The sequence below is a fragment of the Schistocerca nitens genome, chromosome 1, assembly GCF_023898315.1.
Source record: "Schistocerca nitens isolate TAMUIC-IGC-003100 chromosome 1, iqSchNite1.1, whole genome shotgun sequence".
Lineage (NCBI taxonomy): Eukaryota > Metazoa > Arthropoda > Insecta > Orthoptera > Acrididae > Schistocerca > Schistocerca nitens.
The window spans coordinates 1,040,727,151-1,040,745,378 of record NC_064614.1 but is presented as its reverse complement, the minus strand read 5'-3'; the positions used below and the strand labels follow the sequence as shown (position 1 = coordinate 1,040,745,378).

The 18,228-nt window shown below is 41.2% G+C and overlaps 1 protein-coding gene across 1 annotated transcript in view; it reads right to left on the bottom strand.

The window, feature by feature from the left end:
* Positions 1-7,379: 7,379 nt before the first annotated feature.
* Positions 7,380-18,228, bottom strand: part of LOC126196980 (organic cation transporter protein-like) — a 107,387-nt gene continuing 96,538 nt past the window's right edge. The window contains exons 9-11 of the mRNA XM_049934603.1: positions 16,252-16,433; positions 11,088-11,224; positions 7,380-7,729 (exon numbers count right to left, since the gene is read on the bottom strand). Coding sequence (XP_049790560.1) covers positions 7,663-7,729; positions 11,088-11,224; positions 16,252-16,433 — 386 coding nt within the window. The 3' untranslated portion in view covers positions 7,380-7,662. The remainder of the gene's footprint in view (positions 7,730-11,087; positions 11,225-16,251; positions 16,434-18,228) is intronic.

Below are 18,228 nucleotides of genomic sequence, written 5' to 3'. Positions count from 1 at the left end.
ATCGCCACATTTGTTTGGGTGATAGACATGAATACACCCTGAGAGACACAGATCTCCTTAGGACTACCTGTATGCAGTTTGGAGGTGTGTAGCAAAATCTTCATCCTTCCTCCATGCCATGTATGATGTGCAGTCTTCCTAATTTTCCCAACAAGAAACACCATAATAACTGCTCGTACTATCTCTTCTACTACCTCATGTGGCAGGGGAAAGATCCGTTTGGCGCTGGTCTTACACACTGTACACGGTTGGCTGAGCTAAGACACCATGTTCCCTTTTCCACCGAGTAGTCAATACGCGCTCCTATCGCATTAACTGAGCTCGTCCTATTTCCCCTCAGGATGCAGAATGTCTTAGATATAACGCTCACCGACTTCTGTACACGTCAGATTTAAATTGGGATGATCACATGGACTAAGCTGCAGAGAGGGCGGGGCAGAGACGTAGGAACAGTTACAAGATGCAGAGGGAAAGTCTGAAAACAGCGCTGGAGTTCTTGGTGTATGGGATCCTTAGCAGATAGGTTGCCCGCCCTGGTAGCTGAGTGGTCAGCGTGACAGACTGTCAATCCTAAGGGCCCGGGTTCGATTCCCGGCTGGGTCGGAGATTTTCTCCGCTCAGGGACTGGGTGTTGTGTTCTCCTAATCATCATCATTTCATCCCCATCGACGCGCAGGTCGCCGAAGTGGCGTCAAATTGAAAGACCTGCACCAGGCGAACGGTCTACCCGACGGGAGGCCCTAGCCACACGACATTTCCATTTCCAGCAGATAGGTTCGAAAAAACAAAGTGACGACTCGTTACGAGACATGAGAGTGGCACGGATGTGATTCACCAGTGAGTGGAGTCATTAAAAAGACATCTCTACAGGATCCAATGCAAATATGTGGTTGAATGTGTTTTGGTTGGCAGGAGAGCCAACACCGTGTTACTAGAGGAGGCCGAAAGGCACGCGTTTTAGCTCACGCAGGCTGGCGTGAGGTCTGGAACAGGACAAGGAAATTAGAATTTAGAAAAAAGGACGTGGCTGGTGGAATACTTAACTTTAATCCATTAATGGTGAACGTCGGTCTGGACGGTACATGATTCACAAATATCAATAGTAACTGATAATGGCGCCTTGCTAGGTCGTAGCAAATGACGTAGCTGAAGGCTATGCTAACTATCGTCTCGGCAAATGAGAGCGTATTTTGTCAGTGAACCATAGCTAGCAAAGTCGGTTGTACAACTGGGGCGAGTGCTAGGAAGTCTCTCTAGACCTGCCTTGTGGCGGCGCTCGGTCTGCAATCACTGATAGTGGCGACACGCGGGTCCGACGTATACTAACGGGCCGCGGCCGATTTAAAGGCTACCGCCTAGCAAGTGTGGTGTCTGGCGGTGACACCACAGAATGGATACACTTGATTCCAAATTGCGGACAGCATTTCTGCCTGAAAGCGTAACACTATCAGCGACTAGGTGTGCCTGTAGACTCAAGACCGCTTTTTATGCAGGGTGATGGTAGCATCGGCGTTATGATCGTGTTTTCTAATAGCGCGCTCCTTACGCGAAATGTATGTTGTGGCCAGCTTCAGATGTCATTTCTCAGTAGTGTTCCTCAAAAAGAACATTGTTCCCTCCATGGATTCCCAGTTGTCCTACTTGGCGAGTGTAATCCGACTGCTGAAAAAAAACGTTACTCGCCATAAAAAGTGACTCTCATTATCAATTTAATTAATTAGCCTATCAAATTGATATCAATGACGTGCTGGCTGGGGGGTGGAAGAGATGGCTAGGGCACTGCGAAATGATTCCTGACGAGCGTTTCGTTTTTTTTTTTTTGTTTTTTTTTCGTTTTGACGATACCTTTTAACGAAATTTCACTCTTCCACTTACACGGAGCGAGGCAGGCTCTCACGATTTGTTTCGTAAATGCTAGTATAATATAGCATAGCACTGGTAAAAGGGGCCCTGTCATAGTGTACAAAATAGCTACTTTCTCTTGAATTATTGCTTCTTGTTGTCAAACGTAAAATGAATGTGTTTTTTCCGACATGTGTGAAAGATTGTCTGAAACGTTTGTAATACACACGTGCATGACAGTTTATTTACAGACACTGAACGCGAGAGACGCTCTCAGGTCGTGTCATTTGTTCAACAAGCTGGAAGAATTTGCGTAATATAGATTTATTTTTCTTTGGAGTTTAAATCCTCGCTTTTTCTTTACTCTGATGACAGTTTCGAAAAAATGAGGACATTCTGCGGTGATCGGTAGTTCTCGCATTAAAATAGTCGACTTTTTTCTGATTTTACGCAGGGTGGGCATATCTCTGCTGATCATTTGTGATCGGTGGCGGTACACTTCGCAGGACATCACAAAATAATGAGATGCGACTGCAGTCGAACGTAAAAACTATGCCGATTTTGCTCATAAAACTAAAAGAAAATGGACTTCACCTACTTTCGTGGAAAGAGGACATTTATTATGGTCGCAAATGTTTCTTGCTTTTTTTAATAGATGCTTGATTATAGATGCGTTGACGTCAAACACAATTGTTCTCTATCGCCGAACGGCAGGCTGCCCTCGGGCGAGGGGTGGGGGGGGGGGGGGGCGTGTCTGCTGTGTTGGTCGCTGGACACAGCCGCTCTCTGTCAAGGGGGGGGGGGCAGCGAGTGGGGGCTCTGTCGCTATATTTTAGACGAAGAAGTTGCACTTGAGGCGGTCATCCTCTTATCTCCTATTGTTTAGTTGACTATACACGCTACTGTGTTGGCATAAGGAGCGCCACCTTAAGGCGGTGGCCAGATGGTGGAAAGCCAAGTGCTGATCTGGACCATTCTCCGGATGGTCGGGGTTATGTCTGTAAATTTCCCTTTTGTGCTAAGGCACGCCACATCAAAGGCATGCCGCATATCGCGAGGGTCTGTTGGGGTCTACAGTTGTACACGAGTCGGCAGAACGGGAGCGACTTTTGAAATAGCCATCTGGAGCGTCCTCCGGATGGGCGGGGTTATGCCACTCAGTTTCCCTTTTGTTTTGAAAGCTGAGTGCCGCCAGCAAAGGGCGGATAGCGGCCTGCCCGCACTGCAAGGTCAGCAGAGCAGCTGGCCGTTTGAAGGAGCCTGTGTCCCCCCTGTAGGGGGGAGGGGTGGAGGGAGGAAGGAAGAGTCCTCGATTGTCGGCAGTTTGTGGATGACGGTCGAGGAGAACGCACATTCAACTACCGCCTCCTCTGTAGTCTTTTAGGATGAGGATTTTCCCTGGTAGATGTGCTGCATTATGACCGGTTCATTAGGAGTGCTGGTTTTTTCACAACAATTTCGAATTAAAACTGTGACGCATTTTTTTTTTCCATCAGTTGTGGTAGCGTGTATTGGCTTCGATTACCTGGGCTGCAGGATGGTTTTTGACATGCATCTGTAGTGAACTCTGACATCAAACAGTGACAGCTACTGTACGCTTACAGGTAATACACTTTTTAAACTAATCTCTATCCAATACCATCATCTCATTAGTTGAATGTATTTCCCACCAAAAAGAATAAAGTTAGTATCTTACATCCCACCTTTTTCCCGTCAGCTTTTAGGTGTAGGGTAGAGTTTGAGTGTGCCGGCCGTTGTGGCCGAGCGGTTCTAGGGGATTCAATCTGGAACCGAGCGACTGCTCGGTAGCTGGTTCGAATCCTGCCTTGGGCATGGATGTGTGTGATGTCCTTAGGTTAGCTAGGTTTAAGTAGTTCTTTGTTCTAGAGGACTGATGACCTCATATGTTAAGTCCCACAGTGCTCAGAGCCATTTGAATTATTTGTTTAGAGTTTGACTGTGCGTGTATGTCGCTACATTCGAGTGGTATTGCGAAATTTTTTCACAGCAGGATAACACCAGTTGTATGGTGTCATCAGTTTTTGCGCTCTATAGCGCTTTTATGCCGTCCTTCTGTAGCGCTACGCATATAGTTGTGTACTTAGGTCCAATCAATTAATTACGTAATTAGGATCGATTATTGCACCTGTTTCCTGACCAAAACAAATAAAGTACACTAATCTAACCTTCCTCTCCCGCTTCTGGACAGTTATTTGTGTTGGGGGTGCACTTGGGCTTTCCATCCAGTAGAATCATGGTTCGAGTCCTGGAAAGGGCACAGCCATTTTTAATTTCCCGTCAATTCCAAGCACCTCTGGTGGTTTATTTGTGTTAGGGGGGTGCACTTGGGCTTTCCATCCAGGTGCATCAGGGTTTGAGTCCGGAAAGGGTACTGCCAATTTTAATTTCCCATCAATTCCAAGGGCCTCTGGCGATTTAATTGCGTTAAGGGGTACACTTGGGCTTTCTGCCCAGTAGGACCAGGGTTCAAGTCCCAGAAAGGATACCGCCAATTTTAATTTCCTGGCAAAATTCGAAATTCCCAACAATAGGGTGGGTTGGGGGAAGGGGGTGGGGAAGTGGGGGGGGGGGGGAGAAGGCTGGGGCACAAGTGCAGCTGAGAAAAATATGTGATGTCATCCGGGGGTGGGGGCGGAGTGGGTGTGGTCAGGGGTGGGGATGGGCGGGAGTGGGGATGATTAATTGATCAATTTAATTAATTTGCATATCAATTTGATATCAGAAGTTTCCTCGTAACCTCACTATACTACTACTGATGATGTCATCATTGGTGGTTCATCCGCAGTGGGCCTTGTGAACAAGCTGGATTGGCGGTTTCAGGTTTCTTTCCGAGGATAACCTGCATTGCTACAAGGAAAAGTGTTACTTTTTTGCGCGAGAGGTCAACTATCTCAGGTTCACAATTGATGCCCTCAGCCTCCACACCTCTAAGGAGTATGTCAAATTGATTCAAAACCTGCCTCCTCCCACCAATCTGAAGCAACTGCAATCTGTCCTCGGTCAAATCAACTATTATCAGCATTTTATAGCCCATGCCGATGAGATTTCGAGGTGCGAATTGGGTTTGGGACACGGCATGTGAGCAAGCTTTCGCACATCTCGTGTCGATTCTCTCCCTCCCTCCTTGTCTGGTTCGGTACACCACTTACGATCCTGCCCCTCATCATCGCTGCTGATGCCTCGGGCTATGGCCTGGGTGTGGTCCTCTCACACATGGTCGACAGCTTTGAGAGGCCAGTGGTTTTCACATTCAAAAAATTGACCGACTCTCAAACCAAATATAGTAAAATTTAAAAAGAAGCTTTGGCGCTGGTTTTCGCCCTGACAAAATTCTACAATTTCACGTGTGGTCATCATTTCATTCTGCAGACCAATCACAAACCTTTGGTTTCTTTGTTTCACCCGGGTGCTGCAGTACCCACCCAGATGGCGCCCCACCTCCAGCATTCGGCACTCTTTCTGGTGATGTTCGACTTTGATATTGTCTATCACACCTCTGAACAGCATGCGAATGCTGATTTCCGTCCTGACTGCCTGCCGGGGCAGACCACGAGTATGACGCCTACCCCTTGGTTTGTTTCCATGTGGAACTGGATGTGGATGCAGCTCTGGATGCGATTCTGTTGGATGCCAATGCAGTCTGGCGGGCCACCACACAGGATCAGACAGTGCAAGCTCTCCACCGCCAAATCTATGCAGGTTGGCCGATCAGTCATTGTAGTGTCTGCAGTGCCGAGGTCCATCATTTTTGGGATAATAAGCACATTCACTTTTTTCGCAGTGGCATCATCCTTTTGCATAGTGATTCCAATGTTCGCTGGGTGGTCATACTGCATGCGTTGCGCCACCATGTCCTCGACCTCCTCCACGCTGGCCATTGGGGCATTGTCCTCAACAAACAGCTGGGATGTTGACACCTTTATTGGCGCAGTTTGGATAAAGACATTGCCTCCCCCATGTTAGCTTGCACCACATGCCAAAGATGTCAGGTAGCACCCCATGCTAGTATTTTTTGTGGCCGGATCCAGCTGCTTCATGGGAACGTCTCCATTTGGATTTCACATTGCCGTTTCATGGTTCCCAGTGCCTCATACTGATCGACTCCATGTTGGTATACCCTTACGTATCACACACGATGAACACCACTTTTGCTGACACTATCAAAATTCTCCTTTTTGCTGTCGAGGGACTCCCCAAAACGATTGTTACGGACAATGGTCCACAGTTTACTTCACCCAAGTTTAAGCAATACTGTACTGCCAATGGAATTTCCCTCATCCAGACTTCTCCTTTTCAACCTGTGTCAAACAGCCGGCAGAACGTTTTGTGCAGATGTTCAAGACCCAGCTCAATAAGCTGCTGAGCCATTATCCACTTCTTTTTTTGTCTACATACTGTGCAGCCTGCCGGCATGTCAACCAGCTCCACCTCAGTCTGATGGACCATACGTGGGGGAGCACCCTGTGGCGGACCACTGCTTCTGCCTCTGCCTCAGCTGCTGTCTCCACCGCCAGCTGCCCGTGCTGCATCGCCACCTCCTGCCCCTGCCGGGCACAAGCCCATGGTAGTCGACCATTTTTTTTTCCCAGGGGGAGAAATGTCGTAGTGGCCCCTTATTTAGAGGGCCCACACAACCAACATGCAAGATGGGTTGCCAACCTCCTTGCAGGAGCGTGGAGAGAAACATTGCCAGCTGATATAAACAAACAGACTTTCCAAATAAACACTAAATGACTTTGCCAGACAACATGTGACAGTGTTCCACCAATCAGAACTCATATGACTCACATGCCCGCATCTCGTGGTCGTGCGGTAGCGTTCTCGCTTCCCACGCCCGGGTTCCCGGGTTCGATTCCCGGCGGGGTCAGGGATTTTCTCTGCCTCGTGATGGCTGGGTGTTGTGTGCTGTCCTTAGGTTAGTTAGGTTTAAGTAGTTCTAAGTTCTAGGGGACTGATGACCACAGATGTTAAGTCCCATAGTGCTCAGAGCCATTTGAGCCATATGACTCACATAGCACTTTGGTGATCCGGCTTCATAGGCATGCCTGGACAGTCAGAATGGTAGTGTTTACCTACCACTAGGAACAGCTCTGGCAAGTACTTATGCCGGCCCTAGCATTGTATACACTCACCATAGTATTGTTAGTAGCGTGTTGTATTGTGTAATTAGTAGAGTAGATTTTGGTCAGCATTTTCTTCCATTGTCATATTTCCTTATCTGGTTTACCACCCCAAGACTTGTGGGGTTTTCTTGTTGTCCTTGCATTTAAAGCTTAGTGTATGCCAAGAAGGCATTTTACTTTAATTACAGTAAAGTATATTCAAATTGACTGTTTGTTCTTTCCTGCTGACCGCAGGACACTGCAGTGTGAGAAAAAGCTGTTACTATCATGCTGAAAATGAAGAGGTTGAAATACCTCAAAAGCTTTAATAAAATCCATATGGTTGTGAAATATTAATAATGCAATGCCAAATGATAAAAAAAGTTAATTTACTGACAGTTTGTGCTTCTTATAATATTCTCATTCCACAAAATTGTGCCAGAGATCATTATATGCATTATGTAAAAATCTTGTACTAAAAGTTGTGGCTGACATATAATTCAAAGCTGATTGTAAAAAATTGTGGCATGATATATCTGAACAATGTAAATACAGTGTGCAAATATCAGCAATTGAAATACCACTAAATTAACTAATTTTGCCATTTTACCCATTTGTGTTATACATTTGTATAACACAATGAGTGCTTTGTGTACAATGTCCATCAGTGCATATAATTCACAAATTTTCATGTCTTTCATTTCTCAGGCTCCTTGGTCTCCAAAAGGACATCACCATTAATATTTTGTTTATCATTGGTTAGCCTGCAGGAGAAGAAGAAGATGATGTATCCATAAATTCATTCACAGAAAAACAGAAAGAAAGAATGATAACAATAAAACAAAATAAAAATGTATCGAAGTTACAGGAAAAAGTCATAACACAGTAGAACTGCTAAATCCCTGTAGATGATGTTAACAAATGAGGGAATGGCTGATATGCAAACTAATGAAAGGAAGAAGTATTTTTGTAAATACTAAAATTTTTTTAGGATATATCACATATTTTAAGCCAGACATAGGTCACTATTCTCCACATTTCACTCATATAAGTGCCTGTCTCTATAACACTGATACATTACTACTTTATTGTTACTAATCACTTAATCTGGTTTATAAAACAATGAAAGTGTGCTTTTACTATTGATACAGAACACAGTAGTGTTTCAAAATGCCAAACTATATATGAGTAAATTCATAACTTTTTTGAACATCTGCAATAAATGACTTATTGACAGAAGTATTTTATAGAACAAGTATTCGTTTTATGCACCTAATTCTTCACGACAAATTTTAAAATGTACCGGTATTTTACAAATTTGTTATTTAAGGCTGCATAATCTTTTACATAAAAAGAAACTCTGTCACTGTTCTCATACTACTACCAAAGATCCTGGTTTCAAAATTAAAAACCTCTTTGCAAAAGCTACAACATGGACTAATTCAGAATACATAGAATATGGTAAAAAGTACAAAACATATCATTCTCTTGAACACCACAAATGGAAATCAGTCAAATAAGGAAAAAGGAAACAAACAATTACCGTAAGCTAACTTTTAGGATTGAAATAAATGATTATCACAAAAATGATCTTTACAAAATGACTAAAACACCGCTTCTAAAATTTAGCATAGACCTAAAATACGAATTTATACATACAAAACGATTTAAATGGCTGTCAAAAGTTTCTTACAGGAAACCACACACAATATCAGCCCCTGCATGTTTTTTTAATTGTGTTTAAGCCAGATAAAGCTTGTGGTGAATCAGTGAAAGCCTTCTAAATGGCTATAATTTGATACAACTTGGAAGTATAAATTATGTAAAATTAAAGTAATGAAAAATCTCAAGCATTAGGTTTTCTCCTTTGCCAGAAAAAGGTTGGAACAGGAAAGACAATCTAAAAGCTTTATATTTATTGTTGTTTATGATGTTCTAGTCATCCACATTATCATATTGTTCTAAGTGGAACTATCTGAAACTAAAATTATATCCAGAACATGGGAAAGAGCAAGAAAAATTTGCATTGACAGTATGATTCTAGAAAATGCTAATCAGCATATCTATCTTTACTAGCTCATAAGTATAAAGGGTAATGTAAGAAATGAAATTTTCTGTCATATCAAACTTGGATGACAAGTTTTTGGGAGAAATTCAATAACCTCCGGATCAAAGTAGTATATAAATCTGTATATAACAGTTTATATATGCTGACCTACAGCTCTGAGACCTAGCAAAAAATGAATTCACCAAAGTAGACCTATCAATAGTTAAAAAACAAGGCTTTTCTAAAAAAAATAAAAGAAAAAATGGGAAAATGACATATGATCTGTTACTGACAACGGAATGGTCAGATTCATCATGTAAAAACCTGCTCTAACTTTTTTGTAACTCATAGTTACCCTCAGTTAAAATCCACAAATTTCAGCTGCCAACATGAACTTTAAATTACCTAAAAATATCATGAAGTGTATTTCCTTGCTTGGCACTTGTAGTTAGCAGAAGGACACCCCTGGATGCCATTATCTGTTAGTTTGGAGAGCATTGTTTGCATGACTGGGGGAGTGCAGCCATTTTGTTACCACAGCAACGTTCACTGAAGAAAAATACTGCTTCAAGAAAAATATATGTCCTTGGCCCAATACTATTCCTCATTTACATAAAGGACTTCCCACAGAGCATCAAGCATGGACAAACAATATTGTTTGCAGATGACTCAAATGTTATAATCAGTGACAAATCACCAGATGCACTGATAGAAAAAGCCGAACAAACACTAAACAGTGTACGTGAGTGGGCATCCAATAATAAACTAACACTAAATTTTAAAAAAACTAATGCTGTTAACTTCTATGTCTGCAAAAACCACACTATAACAACTTTAAGTTAAACAATGAAACTATAGAATGTGTAGACTTGGTATGCATGTTGACAGTCAGTTAAAGTGGGAAGAACATATTAAAATACTTACTAACAGAATCGCTACAGCATGCTATGCTCTTAGAATTCTGATTGCAGTGTGTGATACTACATGTGTCAGATCTGTATATTTTTCTTATATCCACTCTGTTATTACCTATGGAATAACATTTTGGAGAGTCAACAGTAAAAATATTCAAATAGTTTTCAAATTACAGAAAAGAGCAATTCATATAACAACCAGGAGTGGCAGTAGGGCTTGTTGCCTTGAACATTTCCAAAAGCTGGAAATCCTAACTGTCCCCTGTGGATACATTTTTCAAAGTATTATGTATGTAAAAAAAAATATTGACTGCTATGTTAAAAATTTTTTAGTACACAGCTATGAAACTAGAAACCAATACAATCTGCATCTGGAGAGGAAAAATAAAGACAAAACTCAGCAGGGCTTGTTGTACAATGCCGTTAAATTATATAATAAATTACCCCAAAATATAAAAGATACTGACACAATTGGACAGTTCAAAATAAAACTAAAAAAATTTTTATTAAATAAAAGTTATTACGCAGTAACGGACTATCTTAATTAAAACATATAGCGTAATTAAAGTAGCTTGCATTGTAATACATGAGGAAATAATTAAAATATGAAATCCAGAATTGTACAGTACTATAAGAAAATTACATAAGGATACAAAACTAATGTAAGATACTTTAAAAATATGTGTAAATATTAATTTTATGTGTATAAATTGTAGGTATATTGTATTGTGTATGATTTTGCTGACGAAATCCACACAATGTAAATTGTTACATGGATTAATAAAGAAATCAATCAATCATTTCTGGGGAGGGGGCTTCCTTTCAATTTCTAATAAGTATTTGGAAACACATGTTTTGACCCTAGTTCAATGAAGCCATCAATAGAAAAATACAAAGGGGTTATGTGGTGTACAAAATGTTCTTAGACTCTTAGAGGAACATCTGAATAGTTACATGGTAGCCCAAGACCACAGTGGCTGGGAAGAGCTGTTGAAAGTGTACCTCAGCATGTGATTTGTAGAGTGCCTCATTTTCTGACAGAAATGGTTAACAGAGATAACGTTCAAGCAAATAACAAAGGACTGTAATATTCAAAAGAATTCACAAATTTTGCACATCAGTCACTTAAGGGCACAGTAAAACTGGATCAATTATTCTTACTTTCCAAAATTTTCTCCTTCTGCTATAGTGTCTGGTAAGTTCTGATTCATTGTTTCTGGAAGTAAAAGTGCAGTAGCTCCTGCTGCCAAAGATAGAGCACCAAATATCACCAAAGGTAGTGGCCGCCAGTATTCAGCCTGGAAAAAAGAATGGAATTTACCATGTGTAGTTTTGTACAGTGAAAAATCAAACAATGGGAAATCTGGACTGGAATAACAATATTATGAAAAAGACATACTGCTACTCACCACAAAGAGGACGCACTGAGTGGCAGATAGGCACAGTGCAAAAAGGCTACTAGATATTATTAGCTACGAGATGAAGTCTTTTATCAGAAACTGACAAAACAAAACACACACATGCATAACTCACACACACAGTCACTACCATCTGCGGTAAGGCTCAACTGCGACTGCATCCGAGGTGAGCAGTGACCTTTGTTGGTGTTGGTAGTAGGGATACAGAACAGAGGAGGCATGGAGTGGAGAGGATGTGAGATAGCAGGGTAGGGGTGATGGAACACTAGTGCTGCCTGTGTGAGCATGCAAGTATGTAGCGAGGACAAGAGAGCTGCTTGCTAGGCACAGCATTGGGAGGCTGTGCTGGTGGGATGTGGGCTAAAGGAAGAGGAGAGAAATCGAGAAGGAAAAATGATTATGCAGGTGCACTGGCAGGACAGAAGACATGTGTGTAGGGGTGGAATGCAAGCACAGAAGGGGTTAGGGAGGTGGAGCACGTGATAGTCAAAACCAGGTGGCTTACAGAATGAAGGATATGTTGCAGAGAGAGTTACCATCTATGTAATTCAGGAGAACTGGTGTTGATGGGTAGATTCAATATGGCACAGACTGTGAAGCAGTTGTTGAAGTTAAGCACACTGAGTTGGGTGGTATGCTCAGCAGCAGAATGTTCCAGCTATCTCTTGACCACAGTCTGGCAGTGGCCATTAATGTCGACACACAGCTTGTTACAGGTCGTGCCCACTTAGAATGAGGCTCAGTGGTTGCAAAAATGTTAAAATGTGTGTGAAATCTTATGGGACTTAACTGCTAAGGTCATCAGTCCCTAAGCTTACACACTACTTAACCTAAATTATCCCAAGGACAAACACACACACCCATGCCCGTGGGAGGACTCGAACCTCCGCCAGGACCAGCCGCACAGTCCATGACTGCAGCGCCTTAGACCGCTCGGTCAGTGGTTGCAACTTAGTTGATAATTCACATGGCTGCTTTCACAGGTGGCTCTGCCTTTGATGGGGTAGGAGATGGCAGTGACAGGCCTTGCATCTAGGTCTGTCATGGGGATATGAGCCATGGGACAAGAGGTTGGGAGCAGGTGTGGAATATGGATGGACAAGGATATTGTGTAGGTTGGATAGGCAGTGGAATACCACTGTGGGAGGGGTGGATAGGATAGAAAATAGGATATTTCTCATTTCAGAGCATGACAAAAGGTGGCTGAAATCCTGACAGAGAACATGATTCAGTTGATCCAGTCCGAGGTGGTTCTGAGTCATGAGAGGTTGCTCCTCTGTGGCTGGACAGTATGTTGGGGATGGCAAATGACTAGAAAGACAAATCATAAGAGACTTTTCTCTGGACAAGGCAGGGAGGGTAATTTCAATATGTGAAGGCCTCAGTGAGACCCTTGTCATATTTGGAGAGTGACTACTCATTACTAGATGCAATGAGCAATGGTGGCTAAGCTTATGGAAGAGATTTCTTGGTGTGAAATGAGTAGGAGCTGTCAAAATGGAGGTATTGTTGATGGTTGGTAGCTTTGATGTGGATGAAGATACCGTTGTAGCCGTCCTTGAGATGGAAGTCAACATCAACGAAGTTGGGCTAAGGAGGACCAGTTGGAGCAGCTACTTCTAAATGACTATTCTGCAGTTCATACTGAAGTACTTAGCAGGGGTTCATAAAACCATAGCCACACAGCTACTCTACTGTTCCACTCTCCAACAGCAAATGGGAAAAGCTAACACTTAAACCTGATGACATGCAAGTTCTGATTTTAATACAATGATCATTTCTCCCTATGTAGGTTGGTCTCAACAGAATATTTTCACACTCAGAGGAAAAAGTTAGTGATTGAGATTTTGGGAAAAATCTTACCGCAGTGAAAAACATCTTTGTTTTAATGATTGCCACATCAATTCATGTAGCATATCTGTGACTATCTCTCTCCTATTTCATGACAGTACCAAATGAATTTCCCTTCTTTGAACTTTTTTAATGTCTTCTGTTAATCCTGTTTTGTAAGGATCCTATACCGCACAGCAATACTCCAGCAGAAGATGGACAAGCGTACTGCAGACAGTCTCTTTAGTGGACTTGTGTCTTCTTAGTGTTCTGCCAATAAAACACCATCTTTGGTTCAACTTTCGTACATTACCTAAATGATCATTCCAGTTTAACTCATTCATTACCGTAATTCCTACATATTTAGTTAAACTGACAGCAAATGGGGGAGAAGGTGTTGAGGTTCTGGTAAAATGTGGAAAGCACATCCTCCCCGTCTGTCCAGGTCATAAAGATGTCATCAGTGAATTTGAACCAGATGAGGAGTTTGGGATTCTGGGGGGGTTAGGAAGAATTCGTCTAGATGGTCCATGACAGCTATAACCAATAGTGTGATAGCTAATAATACTAGCATATTTTCTCACTGTGCCTGTCTGCCATTCAGTGTCTCCTCTATGTGGTGAGTAGCAATGTCTCCTTTTCCTTTGCACAGTAAAAATTAATACAAAAACAAGTAAGAATGGTTCTTTTTTGCCACCTAATATCAGTTTCATCTTTGCTAAGCTCTGCATGTCTAAAAATGCTAATTTGTACCACAGCCTAAATACCATGAGGGACCGATGACCGTAGCAGTCTGGTCCCTTTAATCCCACAAACCAACCAAATACCATGTCAATCAGAAGTTTTGCACCATACATGGCTGACTGAACAATCCGAATACATCAAGAAGAAGGCAAGAGTATTTCACCTACAATAAGATGTAGAGAAAGAATATCTATTAAAACTAACCTTTGTGTTGATGATTACTTTACTTTTTATTAATGGAGTGTGGATACATTTTCTTAGTGACTTGAATATTTTTGTAGTATGGTACTGGTGAATATTTTTTAGGATGTGAAAATAATAAAACTTTTATCTGGCACTTACTCTTCATCTTTAGCAGAAGCAAGAATTTCTTGGGAAGTTAAGTACATAAGTTCTCAGTGTATTCCAGACTCTGAGAGGATTTACTTCGATAACAGTCTAAACAAGTACATTTCCCTAAAATCTATATCCATATAAATGGTTTAACACTTTTGGTGTAGTATCCTGCACCATGGCTTATTGGACAAACAAAAAAATACATAGTTATACTGTGAGTCTTCCATCTTCCGACAAAATAAATGAAAAGGTTGCATTTCTATGAAACATCAAGCAATTGCTGTGGTTCTATATAGGCTAGCAGGGCTCTGAACTTCGCATAATCTAAGACAGGCACTACTACACAGTAACTAAATGAGACTGAAACCAATATCCACTAAAGGGGGACGAAACGGCCACAACCATCAAAAATAATGGTCAGAAATGGATAACAAAACTGATATAAATGCTTAACTATGTATATCAGAAAAGCAATGCAAGAAATGTTGCTGCGTAACCAGCACATGCAGGTAGCAACAACATATAAACATTTTTCAATGTGTATCACAGTGCACAGAGTATTTTCGTTACTGGCCTTTTTTACTGACTGTAAAATATACAACAACAAGAAGTAAAAATTAATCCAAGGCAGGCTGGGTTTATATCTACAGAATTAAAACTATATATCTAAAAACAAAGATGATGTGACTTACCAAACAAAAGCACTGGCAGGTCGATAGACACACAAACATACACACAAAATTCAAGCTTTCGCAACCAACGGTTGCTTCATCAGGAAAGAGGGAAGGAGAGGGAAAGACGAAAGGATGTGGGTTTTAAGGGAGAGGGTAAGGAGTCATTCCAATCCCGAGAGCGGAAAGACTTACCTTAGGGGGAAAAAAAGGACAGGTATACACTCGCACACACACACATATCCATCCGCACATACACAGACACGCACAATTTGGTCTGCTTGTGTCTGTGTATGTGCGGATGGATATGTGTGTGTGTGTGTGTGCGAGTGTATACCTGTCCTTTTTTTCCCCCTAATGTAAGTCTTTCTGCTCTCGGGATTGGAATGACTCCTTACCCTCTCCCTTAAAACCCACATCCTTTCGTCTTTCCCTCTCCTTCCCTCTTTCCTGATGAAGCAACCGTTGGTTGTGAAAGCTTGAATTTTGTGTGTATGTTTGTGTTTGTTTGTGTGTCTATCGACCTGCCAGCACTTTTGTTTGGTAAGTCACATCATCTTTGTTTTTAGATATATTTTTCCGACATGGAATGTTTCCCTCTATTATATTCACAGAATTAAAACTATACCATCATAACTATACTTGCTGTATGCTGGACAAGTGTAAAAATATACATGTCAGTTCCACAAGAAAGTATACATCATAATTTTAAATGTAATATCCACAGTAACATCTCTGGTAGTGGTCTCAAATCTGTAATCAATGCACTTTTGCACAGAGTACAGATAAACAGTTTGAGAGTTGAATGTTTTGTCTTGTCAGTTGAAATTTAAAGTGAGTGCAAAATACCTGAAGCGTCACAAGGCAGTACTCCTTGTGAATCATCCAAAGGGACCAAAGATGTCGCATGGAGCTGCTGCTAAAATTCTTAGAGTGTCAAAGAAATTCATTGCAAAATAGGTCAAATGATATTTAGAGGTTGGAAATTGGATGATTTACCAGAGAGAGGGCTAATGTGCCAAGCTATAATTGATAATGGCAGCAGTCGGATTAACTATTTGGTAATTGTGCAGTTAGTAATAACATGTATTTTCATGAAAACATATTTTTATAATCGTGTGTTTTATTTCATACAGATAATGGTGTGCACTTTCTTGTGGAACTGGCTGTACTTAAGTTTGAAAGGTTTAATTATTTCAGTCAAAAACAGTGCTGTAGACAAAATAATTGCACTGACATACTGAAAATTGACTTTACAGCTATAACAACAGACTTCTTTAGTTCTTTCTTACTGGTTATTGCAGAGAAATTCATCAGTTTACTTACCAAAAGATTAATATATGGTGCAAGTATGCCTCCCACTCTAGCACATGTTGAGCTAGCACCGAGAGCAACATTACGAATAACAGTTGGAAACTGCTCTGATGAGAATATGTACAATGTACCATATGCTGCAGTTATCCCAAGCTTTCCAATCATGGCAAATGTAATTATCAGCCATGTCATATCTAAAAGTGAAAAGATGCAGTTAATCAATATATAGACAGACTCTCTCTCTCTCTCTCTCTCTCTCTCTCTCTCTCTCTCTCTCTCTCTGAAGCAACAAAGAAACTGGTATAGGCATGTGTATTCAAATACTGAGGTATGTACATAGACAGAGTACACCACTGCGATCAGCAATGCCTATATAAAACAACAAGTGTCTTGCACAGTTCTTAGATCCATTACTGCTGCTACAATCGCAGGTTACCAAGATTTAAGTGAATTTGAATGTGGTGTTGTAGTTGGCACAAGAGCAATGGGACACAGCATCTCTGAGCTGGTGATGTGTACCATGAATATCGGAAATGCAGTAAAGCATCAAATCTCTAACATCGCTGCAGCCAGAAAAAGATCCTGCTAGAACAGGACCAACAATGACTGAAGAGAATTGTTCAAGGTGACAGTAGTGCAACCCTTCTGCAAATTGCTGCAGATTTCAATGCTGGGCCATCAACAAGTGTCAGCGTGCGAACCATTCAACGAAACATCATCTATATGGGCATCTCATGTTCGGCACTTCTGCATGCTCAGCGAGGCCCTACACCATATCAGGCAGATGTACCAGTTTCTTTGGCTTTTCAACGTGTGTGTCCACACACACACACACACACAATATGGATGTAGTTCTCCAGTTTCTCCCAGGATATTTGTTGATTGAACGTAACACCCATGGTCTGTTTGATCACAGTACACATGATTTATCTGCTGTTCTCCATTTTAATTTTTATGACTAGACATCAAAATTCATACTTTAAGCTTATGTTATTACATTTATATAAGCTTAGAAAGCATTAACAACCAAATCCATAAAAATGTGTTCATTTTATTTGGATGTGAGAGTTGCTATGACGCTGCATCAGAGAAGGGTCATACAGATGACAGTGAGAAAATAGGTACACCATGATTAAGATTTCATATGAAACTGTTTGTCTCATCCATTCTAAAACTAACTCCCATGTTCCAAACTTCTTAATCTTCTTTCTGAGCATCTTAATCACATTATTATTACTGATTTCAAGTTTTCCAATCAATGCATTCCAGCCATCATTTATTAAATAGTCTCAAACTTTTTTATCAAAACATTTTTAATGTCATTTTTCTGGAAGTATTTATCTTATGACTGCAGTACAGCCCCAGTTAGCTGAACTAAAGGGGAGTAAGCCATTTCAGATTACTTTTTCATTTAAGCCATGAACTTGTATGTACTACAGTATTTTGTATTGTACATATTTATGAAAGCTTTGAAGGTCGAATGAGTTCAAAAATCTCTTTGTAGGCAATGCTTGTATTCTTCATTACATTTAAAATTACAGTTTTACGATTACAGTATACTAATACTGTTCTTCATAGTTTGCAGCACAGCACAAAAATAAACATATAACAGAAATGAACAACAACTCAAATGCACGACTATTGGTAGTGTAGGTTTGTTCAGACTGGTGAGTCGGTGGGTGTGGAATGTTTCTTTCTATTACACTCGCACACACACACATATCCATCCACACATATACAGACACAAGCAGACATGCTTGTGTCTGTATATGTGTGGATGGATATGTGTGTGTGTGCGAGTGTATACCCGTCCTTTTTTCCCCCTAAGGTAAGTCTTTCCACTCCCGGGATTGGAATGACTCCTTACCCTCTCCCTTAAAACCCACATCCTTTCGTCTTTCCCTCTCCTTCCCTCTTTCCTGATGAGGCAACAGTTAGTTGCGAAAGCTTGAATTCTGTGTGTATGTTTGTGTTTGTTTGTGTGTCTGT